At 41.3% G+C, this 17,478-nt stretch overlaps 2 protein-coding genes across 5 annotated transcripts in view; one reads left to right on the forward strand and one right to left on the reverse strand.

Moving 5' to 3' along the window:
* The window catches only part of mlphb (melanophilin b), a 127,596-nt gene that overhangs the window by 60,174 nt on the left and 49,944 nt on the right, over positions 1-17,478 (reverse strand). The window lies entirely within an intron of this gene.
* LOC133564858 (uncharacterized) lies at positions 1,372-17,151 on the forward strand. The gene is made up of 5 exons (XM_061919401.1): positions 1,372-1,428; positions 14,731-14,886; positions 14,993-15,075; positions 16,446-16,686; positions 16,787-17,151. The coding sequence occupies exons 1-5, from the start codon at positions 1,372-1,374 to the stop codon at positions 16,997-16,999; spliced, it is 750 nt and encodes a 249-aa protein (XP_061775385.1). The 3' UTR covers positions 17,000-17,151.

A 17,478-nucleotide genomic window follows, 5' to 3' on the forward strand; every position in this document is an offset into this window, starting at 1 on the left:
TCTATTGCAATTGGACTGTTCAGTTAGTCTTAGAAGATGTTTCACCTCTCGCCCAAGTATGCTTAATGTTGTCTGTAGTTCTTTCACTCACTGTTCTTTGTGTATCTTCCCCGGATGATAATGATCGTATTAGTTTATTTCAAACAGGCATACTGTACAATTACAATATGGTAGATCACATATTTCCAGTTTTTCATTGCTGCATGGCAGAAAAGTAGAAGGAAAAAGTGGAGCTTATTTATTCCTGCCCCTAAAACATTTGTTTGTGTTACATATTGAGCAGAGGAAGTAAACTTAACAAATAGATAAATAAATAATAATTAAGTAAACAAATAAATAAATCGATGAAGTTCTCATGAATAAATAGTTATTTATAAGATCTGTGTGAATGGATGAGTGTGATTTAAAATATAAAGCGCAGTATAAATACAGACCATTTACAATTTAATTTTTCACATTATTAGATAAATAAGATGTCAAGATGCTGATCAGAATTATTCTTAGTTTTTCTCCCAGTTGGTTAAGCAACTTCTTACCTAGTTCAAATCCAACCCTCTGTTGCCATACTGTTCAAATGTTTTAATTAAGTTATAATGGTTAATCGTGTCAAATGCTCTAGTTAAGTCCATAACACTGTAGCTGCACATTGTTTACGATTTATTGCATTGGTAATTGGGGGTAGCATGATGGAACAGCATGTTCTCACGTACTCACAGATTCCCTCCGGTACTCCGTGTAACCCAGCTTCCTCCCACTTCCAAAGACATGCACCTGGGGATAGGTTGATTGCCAACACTAAATTGGCCCTAGTGTGTGAATGTGAGTGTGAATGTTGTCTGTCTATCTGTGTGGGCCTGTGATGAGGTGGCGACTTGTCCAGGGTGTACCCCGCCTTCCGCCCGAATGCAGCTGAGATAGGCACCAGCGCCCCCGGCGACCTCAAAAAGGGACAAGCGGTAGAAAACGGATTGTGTCCGGATGGATCTGTCCGTATTAAAATGTTTACAATGATTTAAGATCATTTTAAAATCTAGGAAACAGGTTCATAGTTTGTATAAATGGTGTGTGTGTATATAATATGAAATATTATATACATAATATATACATATATTATGTATATAAATATATGGTGTTTGTCTTTAGTCTTATACATTTAAAAAATGTTTGGTCTTTTTATAATGTTTTTTGAAGATGCCTGTTTGAAAAGATATGTTGCTGATATACGTTAAGATTACATGACTTAAGGTGTCGAACGGAATAACAAGGCTCAGCTACAGCCACTTGACAGTTCCCTGCAAACTATTCTTAAGCTGCAGGATGACGTGGGGTCAAATGTATTTTCGTATATTTCTCGCTATTTCTAGTCCCTAAATGGCTATCAAGGTGTGTCAACTTGTCGGATTACCTCCTCAGAATTCTTTTGTCCAGGTGAGATGCAAGATTTATGATCTACAATAAACTTCCAGGTTCGCTAAGCCAGCGATGAGGTGGCGACTGTCCAGGGTGTACCCTGCCTACGGCCCGAATTCAGCTGAGATAGGCTCCAGCGACCCCCCGTGACCCCAAAAAGGGACAAGCGGTAGGAAATGGATAGAAGAATGTTCGCCGAGCTTCAGGTATTGTTTCCTGTTCGTTAGATAACGTCCATCCATCCATCCATCCATTTTCTACCGCTTATTCCCTTTCGGGGTCGCGGGGGGCGCTGGCGCCTATCTCAGCTACAATCGGGCGGAAGGCGGGGTACACCCTGGACAAGTCGCCACCTCATCGCAGGGCTAGATAACGTCTTATCCTGTTTAAGACTAACCCTCTGAAGCCATATTATTCTAGTTTTTGGATTAAAATTTTGTGCTTTAGTTTGATCCATAAACACTGATGCCGTATATTTTTTACTATCTATTGCATTGGTAATTTCAATTAAAGCCATTGAAGTTGAAACATTAGTTCTGTATCCATATTGGTTCTCTTCGAGTATTCAATTTTTTTTGTGAAACTCTCTAATCCATTATTGAACAGTTTTTCAGTGATTTTAGAAAATTGTGGAAGTAAAAAAACAGTTCTATAATTTGTAAATTGATGTTTGTCTCCAGACCTTTATGAAGAAGAAAATACATGGACCCAGATTTCCCGGGTCACCGGGGCCTCCCTCTGGAGCCAAGCCCGGAGGTGGGGCACGATGGCGAGCGCCTGGTGGCCGGGCCTGTTCCCATGGGGCCCGGCCGGGCACAGCCCGAAGAGGCAACGTGGGTCACCCCTCCAATGGGCTCACCACCCATAGCAGGGGCAATAGAGGTCGGGTGCAATGTGAGCTGGGCGGCAGCCGAAGGCAGGGCACTTGGCGGTCCGATCCTCGGCTACAGAAGCTAGCTCTTGGGACGTGGAACGTCACCTCACTGGGGGGGGAAAGAGCCTGAGCTAGTGCGCGAAGTCGAGAAGTTCCGGCTGGATATAGTCGGACTCACTTCGACGCACAGCAAGGGCTCTGGAACCACTTCTTTCGAGAGGGACTGGACCCTCTTCCACTCTGGCGTTGCCGGCAGTGAGAGGCGACGGGCTAGGGTGGCAATTCTTGTTTCCCCCCGGCTCAAAGCCTGCACGTTGGAGTTCAACCCGGTGGACGAAAGGGTAGCCTCCCTCCGCCTTCGGGTGGGGGGACGGGTCCTGACTGTTGTTTGTGCTTACGCACCAAACAGCAGTTCAGAGAACCCACCCTTTTTGGGAGCACTCGAAGGAGTACTGGAAAGTGCTCCCCCGGGTGATTCCCTTGTCCTACTGGGGGACTTCAACGCTCACGTTGGCAACGACAGTGAAACCTGGAGAGGCGTGATTGGGAAGAATGGCCGCCCGGATCTGAACCCGAGTGGTGTTTTGTTATTGGACTTTTGTGCTCGTCACAGTTTGTTCATAACAAACACCATGTTCAAACATAAGGGTTTCCATATGTTCACTTGGCACCAGGACACCCTAGGCCGCAGTTCCATGATCGACTTTGTAGTTCTGTCATCAGATTTGCGGCCTTATGTTTTGGACACTCGGGTGAAGAGAGGGGCGGAGCTTTCTACCGATCACCATCTGGTGGTGAGTTGGCTGCGATGGTGGGGGAGGATGCCGGACAGACCTGGGAGGCCCAAACGCATTGTGAGGGTCTGCTGGGAACGTCTGGCAGAGTCTCCTGTCAGAGAAAGTTTCAATTCCCACCTCCGGAAGAACTTTGAACATGTCACGAGGGAGGTGCTGGACATTGAGTCCGAGTGGACCATGTTCCGCACCTCTATTGTCGAGGCGGCTAATCGGAGCTGTGGCCGTAAGGTAGTTGGTGCTTGTCGGGGCGGCAATCTTAAAACCCCTTGGTGGACACCAGCGGTGAGGGATGCCGTCAAGCTGAAGAAGGAGTCCTATCGGGTCCTTTTGGCTCATAGGACTCCGGAGGCAGTGGACAGGTACCGACAGGCCAAGCGGTGTGCAGCTTCAGCGGTCGCGGAGGCAAAAACTCGGACATGGGAGGAGTTCGGGGAAGCCATGGAAAACGACTTCCGGATGGCTTCGAAGCGATTCTGGACCACCGTCCGCCGCCTCAGGAAGGGGAAGGAGTGCACTATCAACACCGTGTATGGTGCGGATGGTGTTCTGCTGACCTCAACTGCGGATGTTGTGGATAGGTGGAAGGAATACTTCGAAGACCTCCTCAATCCCACCAACACGTCTTCCTATGAGGAAGCAGTGCCTGGGGTATCTGTGGTGGACTCTCCTATTTCTGAGGCAAGGTCGCTGAGGTAGTTAAAAAGCTCCTCGGTGGCAAGGCCCCAGGGGTGGATGAGGTCTGCCCGGAGTTCCTTAAGGCTCTGGATGCTGTGGGGCTGTCTTGGTTGACAAGACTCTGCAGCATCGCGTGGACATCAGGGGCGGTACCTCTGGATTGGCAGACCGGGGTGGTGGTTCCTCTCTTTAAGAAGGGGGACCGGAGGGTGTGTTCCAACTATCGTGGGATCACACTCCTCAGCCTTCCCGGTAAGGTTTATTCAGGTGTACTGGAGAGGAGGCTACGCCGGATAGTCGAACCTCGGATTCAGGAGGAACAGTGTGGTTTTCGTCCTGGTCGTGGAACTGTGGACCAGCTCTATACTCTCGGCAGGGTTCTTGAGGGTTCATGGGAGTTTGCCCAACCAGTCTACATGTGCTTTGTGGACTTGGAGAAGGCATTCGACAGTGTCCCTCGGGAAGTCCTGTGGGGAGTGCTCAGAGAGTATGGGGTATCGGACTGTCTTATTGTGGCGGTCCGCTCCCTGTACGATCAGTGCCAGAGCTTGGTCCGCATTGTAAGTCGAACACATTTCCAGTGAGGGTTGGACTCCGCCAAGGCTGTCCTTTGTCACCGATTCTGTTCATAACTTTTATGGACAGAATTTCTAGGCGCAGTCAAGGAGTTGAGGGGTTCCGGTTTGGTGACCGCAGGATTAGGTGTCTGCTTTTTGCAGTCGATGTGGTCCTGATGGCTTCATCTGCCTGGGATCTTCAGCTCTCACTGGATCGGTTCGCAGCCGAGTGTGAAGCGACCGGAATGAGAATCAGCACCTCCAAGTCCGAGTCCATGGTTCTCGCCCGGAAAAGGGTGGAATGCCATCTCCGGGTTGGGGAGGAGACCCTGCCCCAAGTGGAGGAGTTCAAGTACCTAGGAGTCTTGTTCACGAGTGGGGGAAGAGTGGATCGTGAGATCGACAGGCGGATCGGTGCGGCGTCTTCAGTAATGCGGACGTTGTACCGATCCGTTGTGGTGAAGAAGGAGCTGAGCCAGAAGGCAAAGCTCTCAATTTACCGGTCGATCTACGTTCCCATCCTCACCTATGGTCATGAGCTTTGGGTCATGACCGAAAGGATAAGATCACGGGTACAAGCGGCCGAAATTAGGTGTTTAGGGCACGTCCAACCGGTAGGAGGCCACGGGGAAGACCCAGGACACGGTGGGAAGACTATGTCTCCCGGCTGGCCTGGGAACGCCTCGGGATCCCCCGGGAAGAGCTAGACGAAGTGGAAGAAGATGGATGGATGGGCATTTTGTTTGGAAATTTACCAGTTTGAAATGATAGGTTACTAATTTACATTAATGGTCCTAAGATCTCTTCAATTACCTTTTTTATCGTTTCCATATCAATTCCACTACAATCAGTAGAAGTCTTAGATTTGCATTTTTTCACGATTATAACATTCCTCCTGTGTCACATTACTGAGGAACATGGAGTTGGCATTTCGCTCTATGGTATCATTATAGTCCTCAATTGAAACTGGGAAATAATGTCAAAGCGCTTTGACCTAAGCCTAAGTTTACCATAAACTTAGGCTTAGGTCAGGCTGATTACAAAAATAAGTACTAACCAAATATACTGCATTAGAAGGGACTCATAAATAACTGACAGAAAATAAATTTACTTACAATTACATTGTGCCAAAATAAATACATTTAACAAATATGTACCATGCCTTCTGCCCAAACGCAGCTCGGATAGGCTGCGGCCTCCCCGTGACCCAGAGAGTGACAAGAGTTAGAAAATAATGGATTAAACTATGATTACGAAACACCAGTCTAGGTAATATGTATTTGAAATGCTGTGGTGTAAATGTTGCAATTTTTGCAAGATGTTTGTTTGTGCAGGCGTTTTTCGTTCGATTGCAAATGAAACCATGCCCACTCTCTCCAAAAGCATAAATGTATCTTTTCAAAATGTACACAATTAAAAATATATTCTGAAAACGAACGGCAGCGCTATTTATTTTCCATTGACGGTCGAAAATAAACTTTATTCATAGTATATAGATTCTTTGGTCACTATACTAGGTACATCTGCCCACTCTCTAATCGAAAAAGAGCTGTATTAAAACAGAATGCATTTATGTCACTTATTGTTGGTGTTGTTATACACATGTCAAGAGTAGATGTAAATAATACTTTAAGTTACCTTTTTTTTGTGTCTCCTCACACCGATCAGTAATGTCGCAATAATGATTTTTTTTTTGGTCTGAGTTTTTTGGTCTGATGCAACCCGTAATTACTTGGCCATGTGGACAAAATAATTCCTGTGTAAAATGTTGTGGACAAATAACACACCACAGTATTTATTTTGTAGAAATCAGAGCATCAATGCAGAGCATGAAACACAAATTAATAAATGAATTATAAATGGGTTGTACTTGTATAGCGCTTTTCTACCTTCAAGGTACTCAAAGCGCTTTGACACTACTTCCACATTTACCCATTCACACACACGTTCACACACTGATGGAGAGAGCTGCCATGCAAGGCGCTAACCAGCACCCATCAGGAGCAAGGCTGAATTGTCTTGCTCACTAACAGTGGGGACTGCAAAAGCTAGCACACGGCTAAATTGGGGCTTTCAGCAATATTTTATTTTGACCCCACTCCGCATTTTCTACACCTTTTCATCGACGTGAAGAGTCAGATTAATATTGATGTTCTTTTTTTCATTAAACTTTAATTTAACACTTTGCATAATTATGTGTTTTGTATTATGTGCATATGTTCCTGGAAAATACCCCGCCAGGATTTGATCTTAACATGTCTGCTTACCAGCCCAGCACTGTAAACAACGGGGGACAGTAGTGACTACGATTCCATGCACTAAATTAGTCAGACTCTAGTTTGGCTTTAAAGAAACATTCTACAACCCATGGAAACACCTTAATCTGATTGTGTTTGGCTTTTGAGAAACCGGACTAACGCACCAAGATTAGGCGATTGGAAACCAGGTCTCCAACCCACACCAGGTTGAGTGGGTGTGGGTTGCCGGAGGGCACCAGTCTCAACGCATGGGATACAACCTGGAGGCAGATACCATTCAATAAAAACAATTGGAATGAGATGGAAACCAAATTAAAAATACGATACATTTTGAAGTTCATTGATAGGAGAAAAGAAAACCCCTGAGAAGTAGCTAAGGAAATGGAAAATTCTAGCTTAATAGAAGAGAATGAAGGAGGAACTGTATTGTATATTATGAGACAAAGAATAACGCATACACAAACCTCTTCACGCTGTGTTTATGCAATCCAAATTGATTAACAATAACTGTGTATTCTATAAAAGTGTCAAGTGTGTCCAGAACAATAACAATTGCCTCTCTTTTCATCCATCAATCCATACAGCCTCTGAATGAACTCTGAGACATTCGAAAGTTTTGTTTCCATTAATCTCCGTCCGAAAATTGCTCGAAACAACTCTTTCAGGCCAGTCTTTCTTGATGCTTTCTGCTATTTCATATCAGCATGGTCATTAGAGACGTTATATTTATAATCTGTCTCAATATTACAATGGACATAAAGTATAACTAGAGCTGTGCTGTTGACTTTTAAAGAGCCGCAGATGCCATTGTTATGGTGTGATGTCAAAGTCAACTGGAAAAGCAATACATTAATACATGCTAAAAGGAAATAAGCGCCACCCCGGTGTACGGGAAGCACATGAACAATTGCTTGAATTTATGTGATGTCACGTCCAGCTCACCGCCCGCTTAATAAAAAAGGTGCCATTTAGCCTCTCTTGAAGAAAAATGCCCTTTGCTTGCGTTGCTTTCGGCTGTACGAGCCAATCAAATCGCGAAAAGATAAACGTTTCTTCAAAGTTTTTTGAGAAGTAATCAAAAAGGGCAGAAGAGTGCAATATTTTACAAAAGACGACAAGAAAAGTGGCATGCACTGCAGTCAAAGGGAGCAGTCGAATGCGCAAGTTTGCTGTGACTATTTTGTTTAGGGTTTGTATGATATATTTTTAATGTACTTGTTTAGTATTTTCCATTGAAGTATTATGTTGATATTGTTTGAATTGTAATATTTAACAAATAGAAACCAGAAAGTCATGGTCACTGATGCTTTGTCAGGAAAGGTATTTCTACGTCTCCCCTCTTGTTTATTTTGTATACAAATGTGTCAAAATAAATATGACAACAGGACAAAAATCAAATATGGTCATGATTCAATAAACAATAGTTTGTTAAATTGATATTCAGCCACGGGTGTCAACTGTCGGGTGCTAGTTTATTTTTCAGTATTAGTTTGTTTACATGAGTTAAATCATGAAATGCAACTTTATCGGAGCAAAATCAATGCATATATATCCGGTAAAGTCTTGATACCAATTTCCATGACCCAGTCACTAACAAACAAGTTGTAACCATCCAGGCTTTTCCAAACTGTCATCTTTTTTGTTGTGTGGAATGATGTATTGAGAACAAGATAGTTTGATACGTTTTGGAACTCCACTAACTTGATATCATTCGACAAATCTTTTTTTGATAAACTATAGAGATCTATTCCATTGCATAGCTAGGTTTTTTTTGCTTGTATCTGCTTTTTTCAGAAAGATCTAGGCCCTCTACAGAGAACAAAGTATGACAGCTTTCAAGAATGACCTGAGAGGTCAAATTTGGGAAGATATATAGAGCGAAAATGATGTAGATGATGCATATGATAATTTTTTGTATTTCTTCGAGGATGGTTAATGACAAACATAATCCAATGAACCAAATTAGTATGAAGCAAAAGAAAAACAATCAACCATGGATGACAAAACGACTGAAACATGCTTGCAACAAGAAGGATACATTACATACAACATTTATAACACAAAGATCTACAGAGGCAGAAAACAGGTAGTAAAAAACATATTAGAAAAAGCTAACTGGCCTACTATAAACACATAGGAAATAATATTACAGTCAATTATTGAGTCCGGAACAAAAAGAATACGGGAGCAACATGGGGCTAAGAAGGATTACCCATTATTTCATTTTTCATTCATTCATTTATGTCAGGCAACGACATTAAAAAAAAAGTAAAAGGTAGACAATACAGAATAACTATTATTATGATGCAAATTATTATGATGCTAAAGGTAATGTACAGCATGTACGCATGATTGTCCAGTTTTGCCTGAAAGGGAGTGAGAAGAAGATAACTTATTTAATCCCACCCTCAGTTCTCCATTCAGTGATTATTAATACTTTGAGTTTCACTGTTACTTTGTGTAAGGATTATACAAACGTTGTATCATAGTGGCATTACCACAGGTAACAATAATTATTACACTGTATCAACCATTTGTATCAACAATGTCGGAGGAATGAATATACCAACAATGGTAATAGACAAAATACCAACAATGGTAATAGACAACATAGCATTAATGGTAAGGAAACATTGAGCACATGTTAACACTTTGAGAAAAAGTACAAGACAAGGTCAAATTAAAGGCCCTCATTTCTATATTTGAACCAGACCCAATGTTTGTATAATAGTTTAAATCGATTAATAGTTTAGCATTGCTTGTGTTGTAGAACCAGTTTGTTCCATAGTTTTACTCCGCATACAAACACACAAAAACGTTGACGAGTGGTTTGAGCTCTCGGCAATGAGAAATATCCAAAGCCTCTCAAGTTATGAGCCTGCACTCGTCTTATAAAAAAACATTGTAGATTAGGCGGCAATAATTTGTTAAATGCTTTATATAAGATTATTAATGTATTATATTTAACAGGGTTATCAAATTTGAGCAACTTTGATTGCATAAACAGATTATGAGAAGGTTCTAAAATAACGTTGTGAATGATCCACACTACTCTTTTCTGTAATATGATCAGAGGATAAATTGTGTCGTGGTAAGTATTCCCCCATACTTCAACACAGTATGTAAGGTATGGCAGTACCAAGGTGCAGTATAGAGTACGTAGTGCATTTTCATTGAGGTATAGTTACGCTTTGTTTATATTTGAGAGGCTTTTGGAGATTGTTGTTTTAATGTGTCTGACATGAGGTTTCCATGATAGTTTACAATCAATTATTACTCCCAAAAATGTATTCTCATTTACGATTTCAATTTGGGTACCATCAATACTTATTTTCTGTTCAGACATTATGTTGCGATTTCCAAACATCACTATCTTAGTTTTGTTTATATTCAAGAATCATTTATTTGTGTCCATTCATTTTTGTTTACTATGTTTATTTCTGTTTTTACTGATATTATGAGCTCATTATAGTCATCACTACTGTGGAATATATTCGTGTCGTCTGCAAATAGTATACATTTCAGTACTTTGGATGTATTAAACATATCATTAAGATATACATTAAACAGTTTTGGCCCCAACATGGATCCTTGGGGGACACCACAAGCAATGCCAAAAGTATCAGATAAATATTGACCCATTTTTACAAACTGTATCCTCCCTGTTAAATAACTTTTTTACTAGTCCCCAGACAGCCCCCTAATTCCATATATTTCCATTTTATCAAGAATAATTGAATGATTAATGGTATCAAATACTTTTTTTTAGATCAATAAAGATACCAACTGCATATACTTTGTATTTTATGCTCCAGTGCATTAGTAATTTCTTCAATAGCTTCAATTATCGGCATTGAGGTTGTTCGTTTGGACCTAAAGCAATACTGACCGTCATTGATTACATGATGCTTCTCAAGAAAAGATTCAAGTCGAGAGTTGAATAGTTTCTCTAAGATTTTTGAGAACTGAGGCAAAAGAGAAATTGGTCTGTAATTGGTGAAAGCGTGTTTGCTGTCAATTTTGAAGAGCGGAGTTACCTTAGCGATTTTCATTAGACTTGGAAAGCGGCCAGTCTAGAATGGTAGGTTACATATATAAGTTAAGGGTTTTACAATATTCCGTATAACTCCATCCATCCATCCATTTTCTAAAGCTTGTCCCTTTTGGGATCGCGGCGGGTCGCTGGCGCCTATCTCAGCTGCATTCAGGCGGTAAGCGGGGTACATCCCGGACAAGTCGCCACCTCATCGCAGATTCAGTATAACTTTTTGAACCAATATCATCTTGATATCATTGCAGTCAGTGGAGCTCTTACTTTTACCTTTCCGTGCAATGTTTGTCACTTCCCGCTTATTTGTAGCTGAGAAGAAGAATGACAAAGAAATCTGTACAACAGTTGATTTTGTAACTCTGTAAATCTGTCTGGGATATCAACAGCCAACTTAGGACCAAAATTTACAAAAAACTATTGAACTTATTCAGTACATTACTCATATTATAATCTTCACCGTTTTCATCAATAAAGTAATCAGGACATGTTAACTTTGAATATTGTTGTTTGATTAGACTATTCAAAACATCCAAAGTTCTTTTTATATTGTTTTTGTTTTCATAAAGTTTTTTTTTTTGATAATATAACCGTTTGCCTGTTCTTATAATAGCAGTTGATTTATTTTTGTAATTCTTGTATTGTTGTTCGACTTCTTTTGTTTTTATTTTGCTGAACAGTTTGTAGAGATTAGTTTTCTTTTTAAAGGCATTAATTATCCCTTTTGTGATCCAAGGGCTATTTTATTTTTCCTTTTGTAAAATATTATTATACAGGGAAGTGAAGAAGTCTAAAAAATTAGAATAAGCACTGTCCACATTTGGTTCTCTATAAACTGAAGTCCAATCCTGAACTGCTAAAAAATTGTTTAGGGTACAGATTGTTTCCTCAGTTGTTATTCGTTTGGAGATTTTTGCCATAGGGTCTTTGGTTTTCTTGAGATGACAGTGATACGAAGTAAAAACAATTAAAAATGGTCAGTGATATCACATATAAATAGCCCACTGGTGATTTGATTTACCATAATGTTAGTAAAAATGTTGTGGATGATTGTGGCACTATGTGTTGTTATTCTGCTTGGTTTGGTTATGGTTGGATATAGAGACAAGCTGGACATTGTGTCAATGAAGTCATCAACATGAATTTGCTTGGTGGAATTGAACAAATCAATGTTAAAATCACCACAGATAAAAACGGTTTCATGGTTCACAGAGGAAAATAATTTACCCATCCACTCACTGAAAGTGTCTATGCTTGAACCAGGTTCCCGGTATACACAACTCATGAAGATATTTGTCTTTTTATCATTTAGAATTTCCACTGTTCCATCACTGCAATGGTCATGTTTGTTAAAACTTTAAATGTAACAGATTCGTCAATGCGACTCCTCCTCCTATTTTATTTACTGTAAATTATTTTTTTTAAGTGAAGTGATTTATATTTATATAACACTTTTTCTCTTGTGACTCAAAGCGCTTTACATAGTGAAACCCAATATCACATTTTTTCATTTAAACCAGTGTGGGTGGCACTGGGAGCAGTTGGGTAAAGTGTCTTGCCCAAGGACACAACAGCAATGACTAGGATGGCGGAAGCGGGGATTGAACTTGCAACCCTCAAGTTGCTGGCAAGGCCGCTCTACCAACCGAGCTATACGTATATGTGTATCTTAATTCGTCGTCATTCAGACTAAAATAATACCTTTATCATTGTTGAACCAGGTTTCAGTAATTGCAATAATGGTAAATAGATGAGTAAATTCTTTCAAGTAATCCTTGATAGCGTTGAGTTAGTGTACATGCTTCGACTATTGAAATGTATTATTGACAAACTATTTTCTGATTTTACACTGTTTTCATATTGTTCACAGGTAAAATAATTACAGTTTTTAACAATTGCAGAGAAATAATTATTATCAGTGTCTATCTCCATTAGAGTCTCTGTTGTGGCGTGCTCTTGATTTCACAATTCCAGTTCTTTTTGTTGATGTTGTAGGATCTTTTGTAACATGTCCATATCAATGCTTGGTCTGGTCTGTGTTCTTGGTGTGGGTAGCATGGAGATGATGTAAAAGTCAAAAAGCTACATTGATACCAAGTACTGCATTAATATCAATACTATTTTCTTCACCACCACTAAATATTTCTCAGATAGAAATGTCAAAAATGAAAATATGAAAAAGGAGTTGAAAGCTTAAATTGTGTGAAAATTAGGACCAAATCTAGAGGTAAGGATTCCAGATCCTGAGTCAATTGAGGACTTGAATGACACATCAGTAACCTTTCATTTCAACAGGCAAATTCCCAGACAAAATAAAAATAGCAAAAGTCGGAACAATTTACTTTTGTATAAGACCAGTGACAAACACCAGTTTACAAACTATAGACCTGTTTCTGTAATTCCACAATTTTCTAAAATTATTGAAAAACTGTAAAACAGATTGGAAAAAAATCATAAATAAAAATTAAACACTCATTGAACCAAAAAAAAAATCACTCCATATTCTCTACTGCTCGCTAGTGTTACTCTATCTGAGTTACTGTGCAGAAATACGGGAAAACAACTACAAAAGTGTACTTCATTCACCAACGGTGTTACAAAAAAGATCCATTAGAATAATACATATTGTTCCTGCTACCCAAGAATGTACAAAACATCTTCTCAACAAAAGAGGAGAAATATAACCTTAAAGGAAAATCTGAAATATAAAACATTTGTACCCATGTACAACACTTAAAACCTTAAGCATATCCGTCTGGGGAATGAAATTATGGCATGGATTAAGCGAGAAAATCAATTAAAGCACTATTAGTGCAGTTTCAGAGACTCCTTAAACTACAAGTGTTCACAAAGTACAAAGAAATACAATTATGATAAATATCTTAAACCTTTTTTTTAATAAACAATGATTATTTATGCATTTAACATTTGTTTATTTACGTATGGTATGTGTAATTATTTATCATTTATCTATTCACTGTTCTGTTACAAACAGGGGACAAAGAAATAGGATAAAACCGCTGTGATATGATATAGAAATATGTGATGCATTACATTGTAACTGTATTGAATGCATGTTCGAAATAAATAGAACTGAACTGAACTGAATGGTTCAGTTAAAGTGGATTTTAACTCTTTTGATCGATTCATCTTCCACATCAACTGGTGGTGACTTGAGTGATGTGGAATTACAACGCAGACAAAAAATGCTAACAACATCAAAGTTTAATTTCGTAGCTGCTACTGTCGAGTTGACTACGTTTCTGCGGAACAATTTAGGCCTGTGGATTCAGCAGATGGAATCTCAGTTCTGACTTAGAGGATTTACCCAGGATGTGATGCAGTATTTCCACTTAGTGTTAATTTTGTTGTGGCCGGCTGACGGTCATAGCAGTGACTTTTGGAAGATCCTGCGGGCTACCAGTGGGTGCTATAATTTACAGTACAACAGACTAAGACGAATGTAAAAGTAACTATATGGGTGTTATTTTATGTTTAGATGGTTATTAACGAACATATATTTAGAAGGTCGTAAACTGTTTTTTTCTGCTATAGCCATAAAAATATTAAGAATCCTAATTTGCGGACGGCGTGGCGCAGTGGGGAGAGTGGCCGTGCGCAACCCGAGTGTCCTTGGTTCAAATACCACCTAGTACCAACCTCGTCACGTCCGTTGTGTCCTGAGCAAGACACTTCACCCTTGCTCCTGATGGGTGCTGGTTGGCGCCTTGCATGGCAGCTCCCTCCATCAGTGTGTGAATGTGTGTGTGAATGGGTAAATGTGGAAGTAGTGTCAAAGCGCTTTGAGTACCTTGAAGGTAGAAAAGCGCTATACAAGTACAACCCATTTATTTCTTTAAATCCGTTTATGATGTTTCTGTTCAGGCTAGGATTAAGTTTGTGGTAAATGTTCATATTAAGTGCCCTATCTTTGATTACCAGTATTTTAGATTTTATCGTGCTTATTTGTGATGGACCCGAGTGGTAAAATATAAAAATCTGATAAAATTGTTGCTTAAAACCAATATACGGTAAATATGAAAGAGAAAGAAGAAGAACATTTTTTGAAGAGAAAAAAAAAAAAAAACTGGCTGTGTGGTTCTGTGGACAGGGGTCAATTGGGACCCAGAGACCTGCGGCGATCCCCGCAAGCGACCAAGAGCCAGAGCGGGACGGGTACGGCCACGTAGGTCCCGCTAGTGACCGGAGACTGGCGAGGAGAGTGGGCGTACCCAATAATTTGACGCGGAACTACAGCAAAGGCAGGGTAAACCCTGCCTTGGGTGTAAGTGTGATGTCAGCCCGGATAGCGTCTCCGTGGTTTAAAATGATTTTATCCCTGTGGCCTACCTCCATTTTAACTGTGTGTCCAGGAGGACACTGTGGAAGTGAGCGGAGCCCGGACACGGACCCACTACGCCTCTCGTGACTGTACCCTCACCTTGGTTACCAATTGGTATTTTTAGTGTTGAGAACTTCACTGTTTTAACTTGTATTGTAATAAATTATGAACGAGTAGAATCATCTTCCCTTATTTTGGACGGCTGCGCTAACTACATTGGGTTGTTAATATCTATATTGGTTTTAAGCAACAATAATATTAGTTTTTAATATTTTACCACTCGGGTGCGTCAAATTTCTGCCGTTACCAGCAGGACCCATATTGTGAGAGCACTGTTTTCAATACGGACAAGATGATGAGGCCGGTGTATCTGGGCACACCTTGGCTGCCCAGATTTAAAGGGCATGGGGATGATCTTAAGTGTTCCGGGCGGAAGGAGCAGATTAAAGGGCTCCTGGGCAGTCAGGATATACCTGAGGCACAAAAAGTAGCCATTTTGTTGGGAGCGCTTACAGGTGAAGCGAAGTTTCAACTTTCGGTTTTAGATGCGTACGAGAAGGATAATACTCGGAACACTTTTACTCATTTAAATTCTTTATATGGGAATCAAACTCCAACACTGGTCTTGAGGGCACAGTTTTTTAGCTGCGCACAAAAACCTGACGAAAATGCACAATCATTCATTTTGAGAGCTCATGCCTTCCCTTTGACCCCTGGTGAGCAAGTGTGGGTCAGAAACGGGTGACGGCAGGGAAAAGGCAAACTGGACACATGGTGGGACCCTGAACCCCACGTTATCTCTGACATTGTGGGAGAGACGGGGGTGATTTATCGGGTGCGCCCTGGGAAGGGTGGTAAGGAACAGACTATCCACCGAAACACTTTGAAAGTATGTACTGGGCCCCCTGTTATATGGCATCACTACCTCTGGGGGAACCGCCTCCAAGGACTCAAAACCGTGAACTGCCTGTGTTTTATAGGCTTCTGCCCCCCAGAGGCTCGACTGGAGGCACCGGGTTCTGTGGAACAACCCAGGCGCTCCACTCTGACAAACCGGGGACAGTTGCCTGCCCACTAGGCAGACTAGAGCTCCCCCGTTGCTGGGACCGACAACGATAAGGTGTGGGGGGAGGTCATGGGACACAAGTAGCGGATTTTATTTTTTTATGTTTCATTGCCATGCAAGTCTTAGTGTTTTTATTGCTGTGGGTTTTAATTGCATGTTTTTACATGTTAGAATTTGATTGTATTTTTAATTGCACGTTTTTATATTTTAGAAATCTGATTGTATTTTTAATTGCATGTTTTTATATTTTAGAATTTGATTGTCTTTTTAATTGCATGTTTTTACTCCTTGTGAACTTTGCTGGCATTTTAAGACATTGCCCCTTTTTAACTTGTTGCCCCTAACAACCAAAGTGCCCAATCAAACGGCAGGGGAAATTGGACGCACCTGTGGAGCATTAGGACTGCACATTTAAAAGGAGAACAGGCAGAGGAAGCAGGAGAAGAGTCGACGGAGGGATTCGGAAGAAGGGTCGACGGAGGGATTTGGCAGGCTTTGCCAGGAGCGGGGAAGAATCGACAGGCTTTGCCAAAAGCGACCGGGTGGCCACACGCAGGCTGGGAAGGAACCCCCGGACCACACAGTACAACCCGCAGGCTACCGGAACGAACCCCAAGACGTCCACAACAGGCAGGGACAGAGGAAACTCTGCCTCCCAAGTAAGTGCCGTGTATTGTGGCTCTGTGGGGACATCTAATTGCCTTGGGCTGTGGGCTTGCGGGATCGTTCGTTGTACATTAGCTGTGGTTCTGTGGACAGGGGGCGATTGGGACCCAGAGAACTGCGGCGACTCCCGGAAACGACCAAGAGGTGGAGCGGGACGGGTACGGCCACGTAGGTCCCGCGAGTGACCGGAGACTAGCGACAGTGGGCGTACCCAATACTTTGACGCGGAACTACAGCAAAGGCAGGGTAAACCCTGCCTTGCGTGTAAGTGTGACGTCAGCCCGGATAGCGTATCTGTGGTTTTAGATGATTTTATCCCCGTGGCCTGCCTCCATCTCAATTGTGTGTGCAGGAGGACGCTGTGGAAGTCAGCGGAGCCAGAACACAGACCCACTACGCCTGTCGTGACTGTACCCTCACCTATTGGTTACCAATTGGTATTTTTAGTGTTGACAACTTCACCGTTTTAACTTATAGTGTAATAAATTGTGAACGAGTATAATCATTTTTCCTTATTTTGGGACAGCTGCCGGGTCCATCACATATTCACTCAAAAAGGGGTACCCATTAATTGTGGGGCCCTATGCACTGCTCATGATCTATGTTTAGAGAGGGGCGGCCCAGCATCTGCACAGAATAGGAGAGCACAGAGGAGCTTTCAGAGCCATCCAAACCTGTGTGCAAGCTCAGGTTCAAATGTATGAACTTTATTATTTAAATATTTGGTATTTTTAAACTCCAACTTGTAGCAACATCAGAAAAGATTACATTTATCTTTGGCGGTT

This window comes from Nerophis ophidion, linkage group LG13 (genome assembly GCF_033978795.1).
Source record: "Nerophis ophidion isolate RoL-2023_Sa linkage group LG13, RoL_Noph_v1.0, whole genome shotgun sequence".
In the NCBI taxonomy this organism is placed as follows: domain Eukaryota; kingdom Metazoa; phylum Chordata; class Actinopteri; order Syngnathiformes; family Syngnathidae; genus Nerophis; species Nerophis ophidion.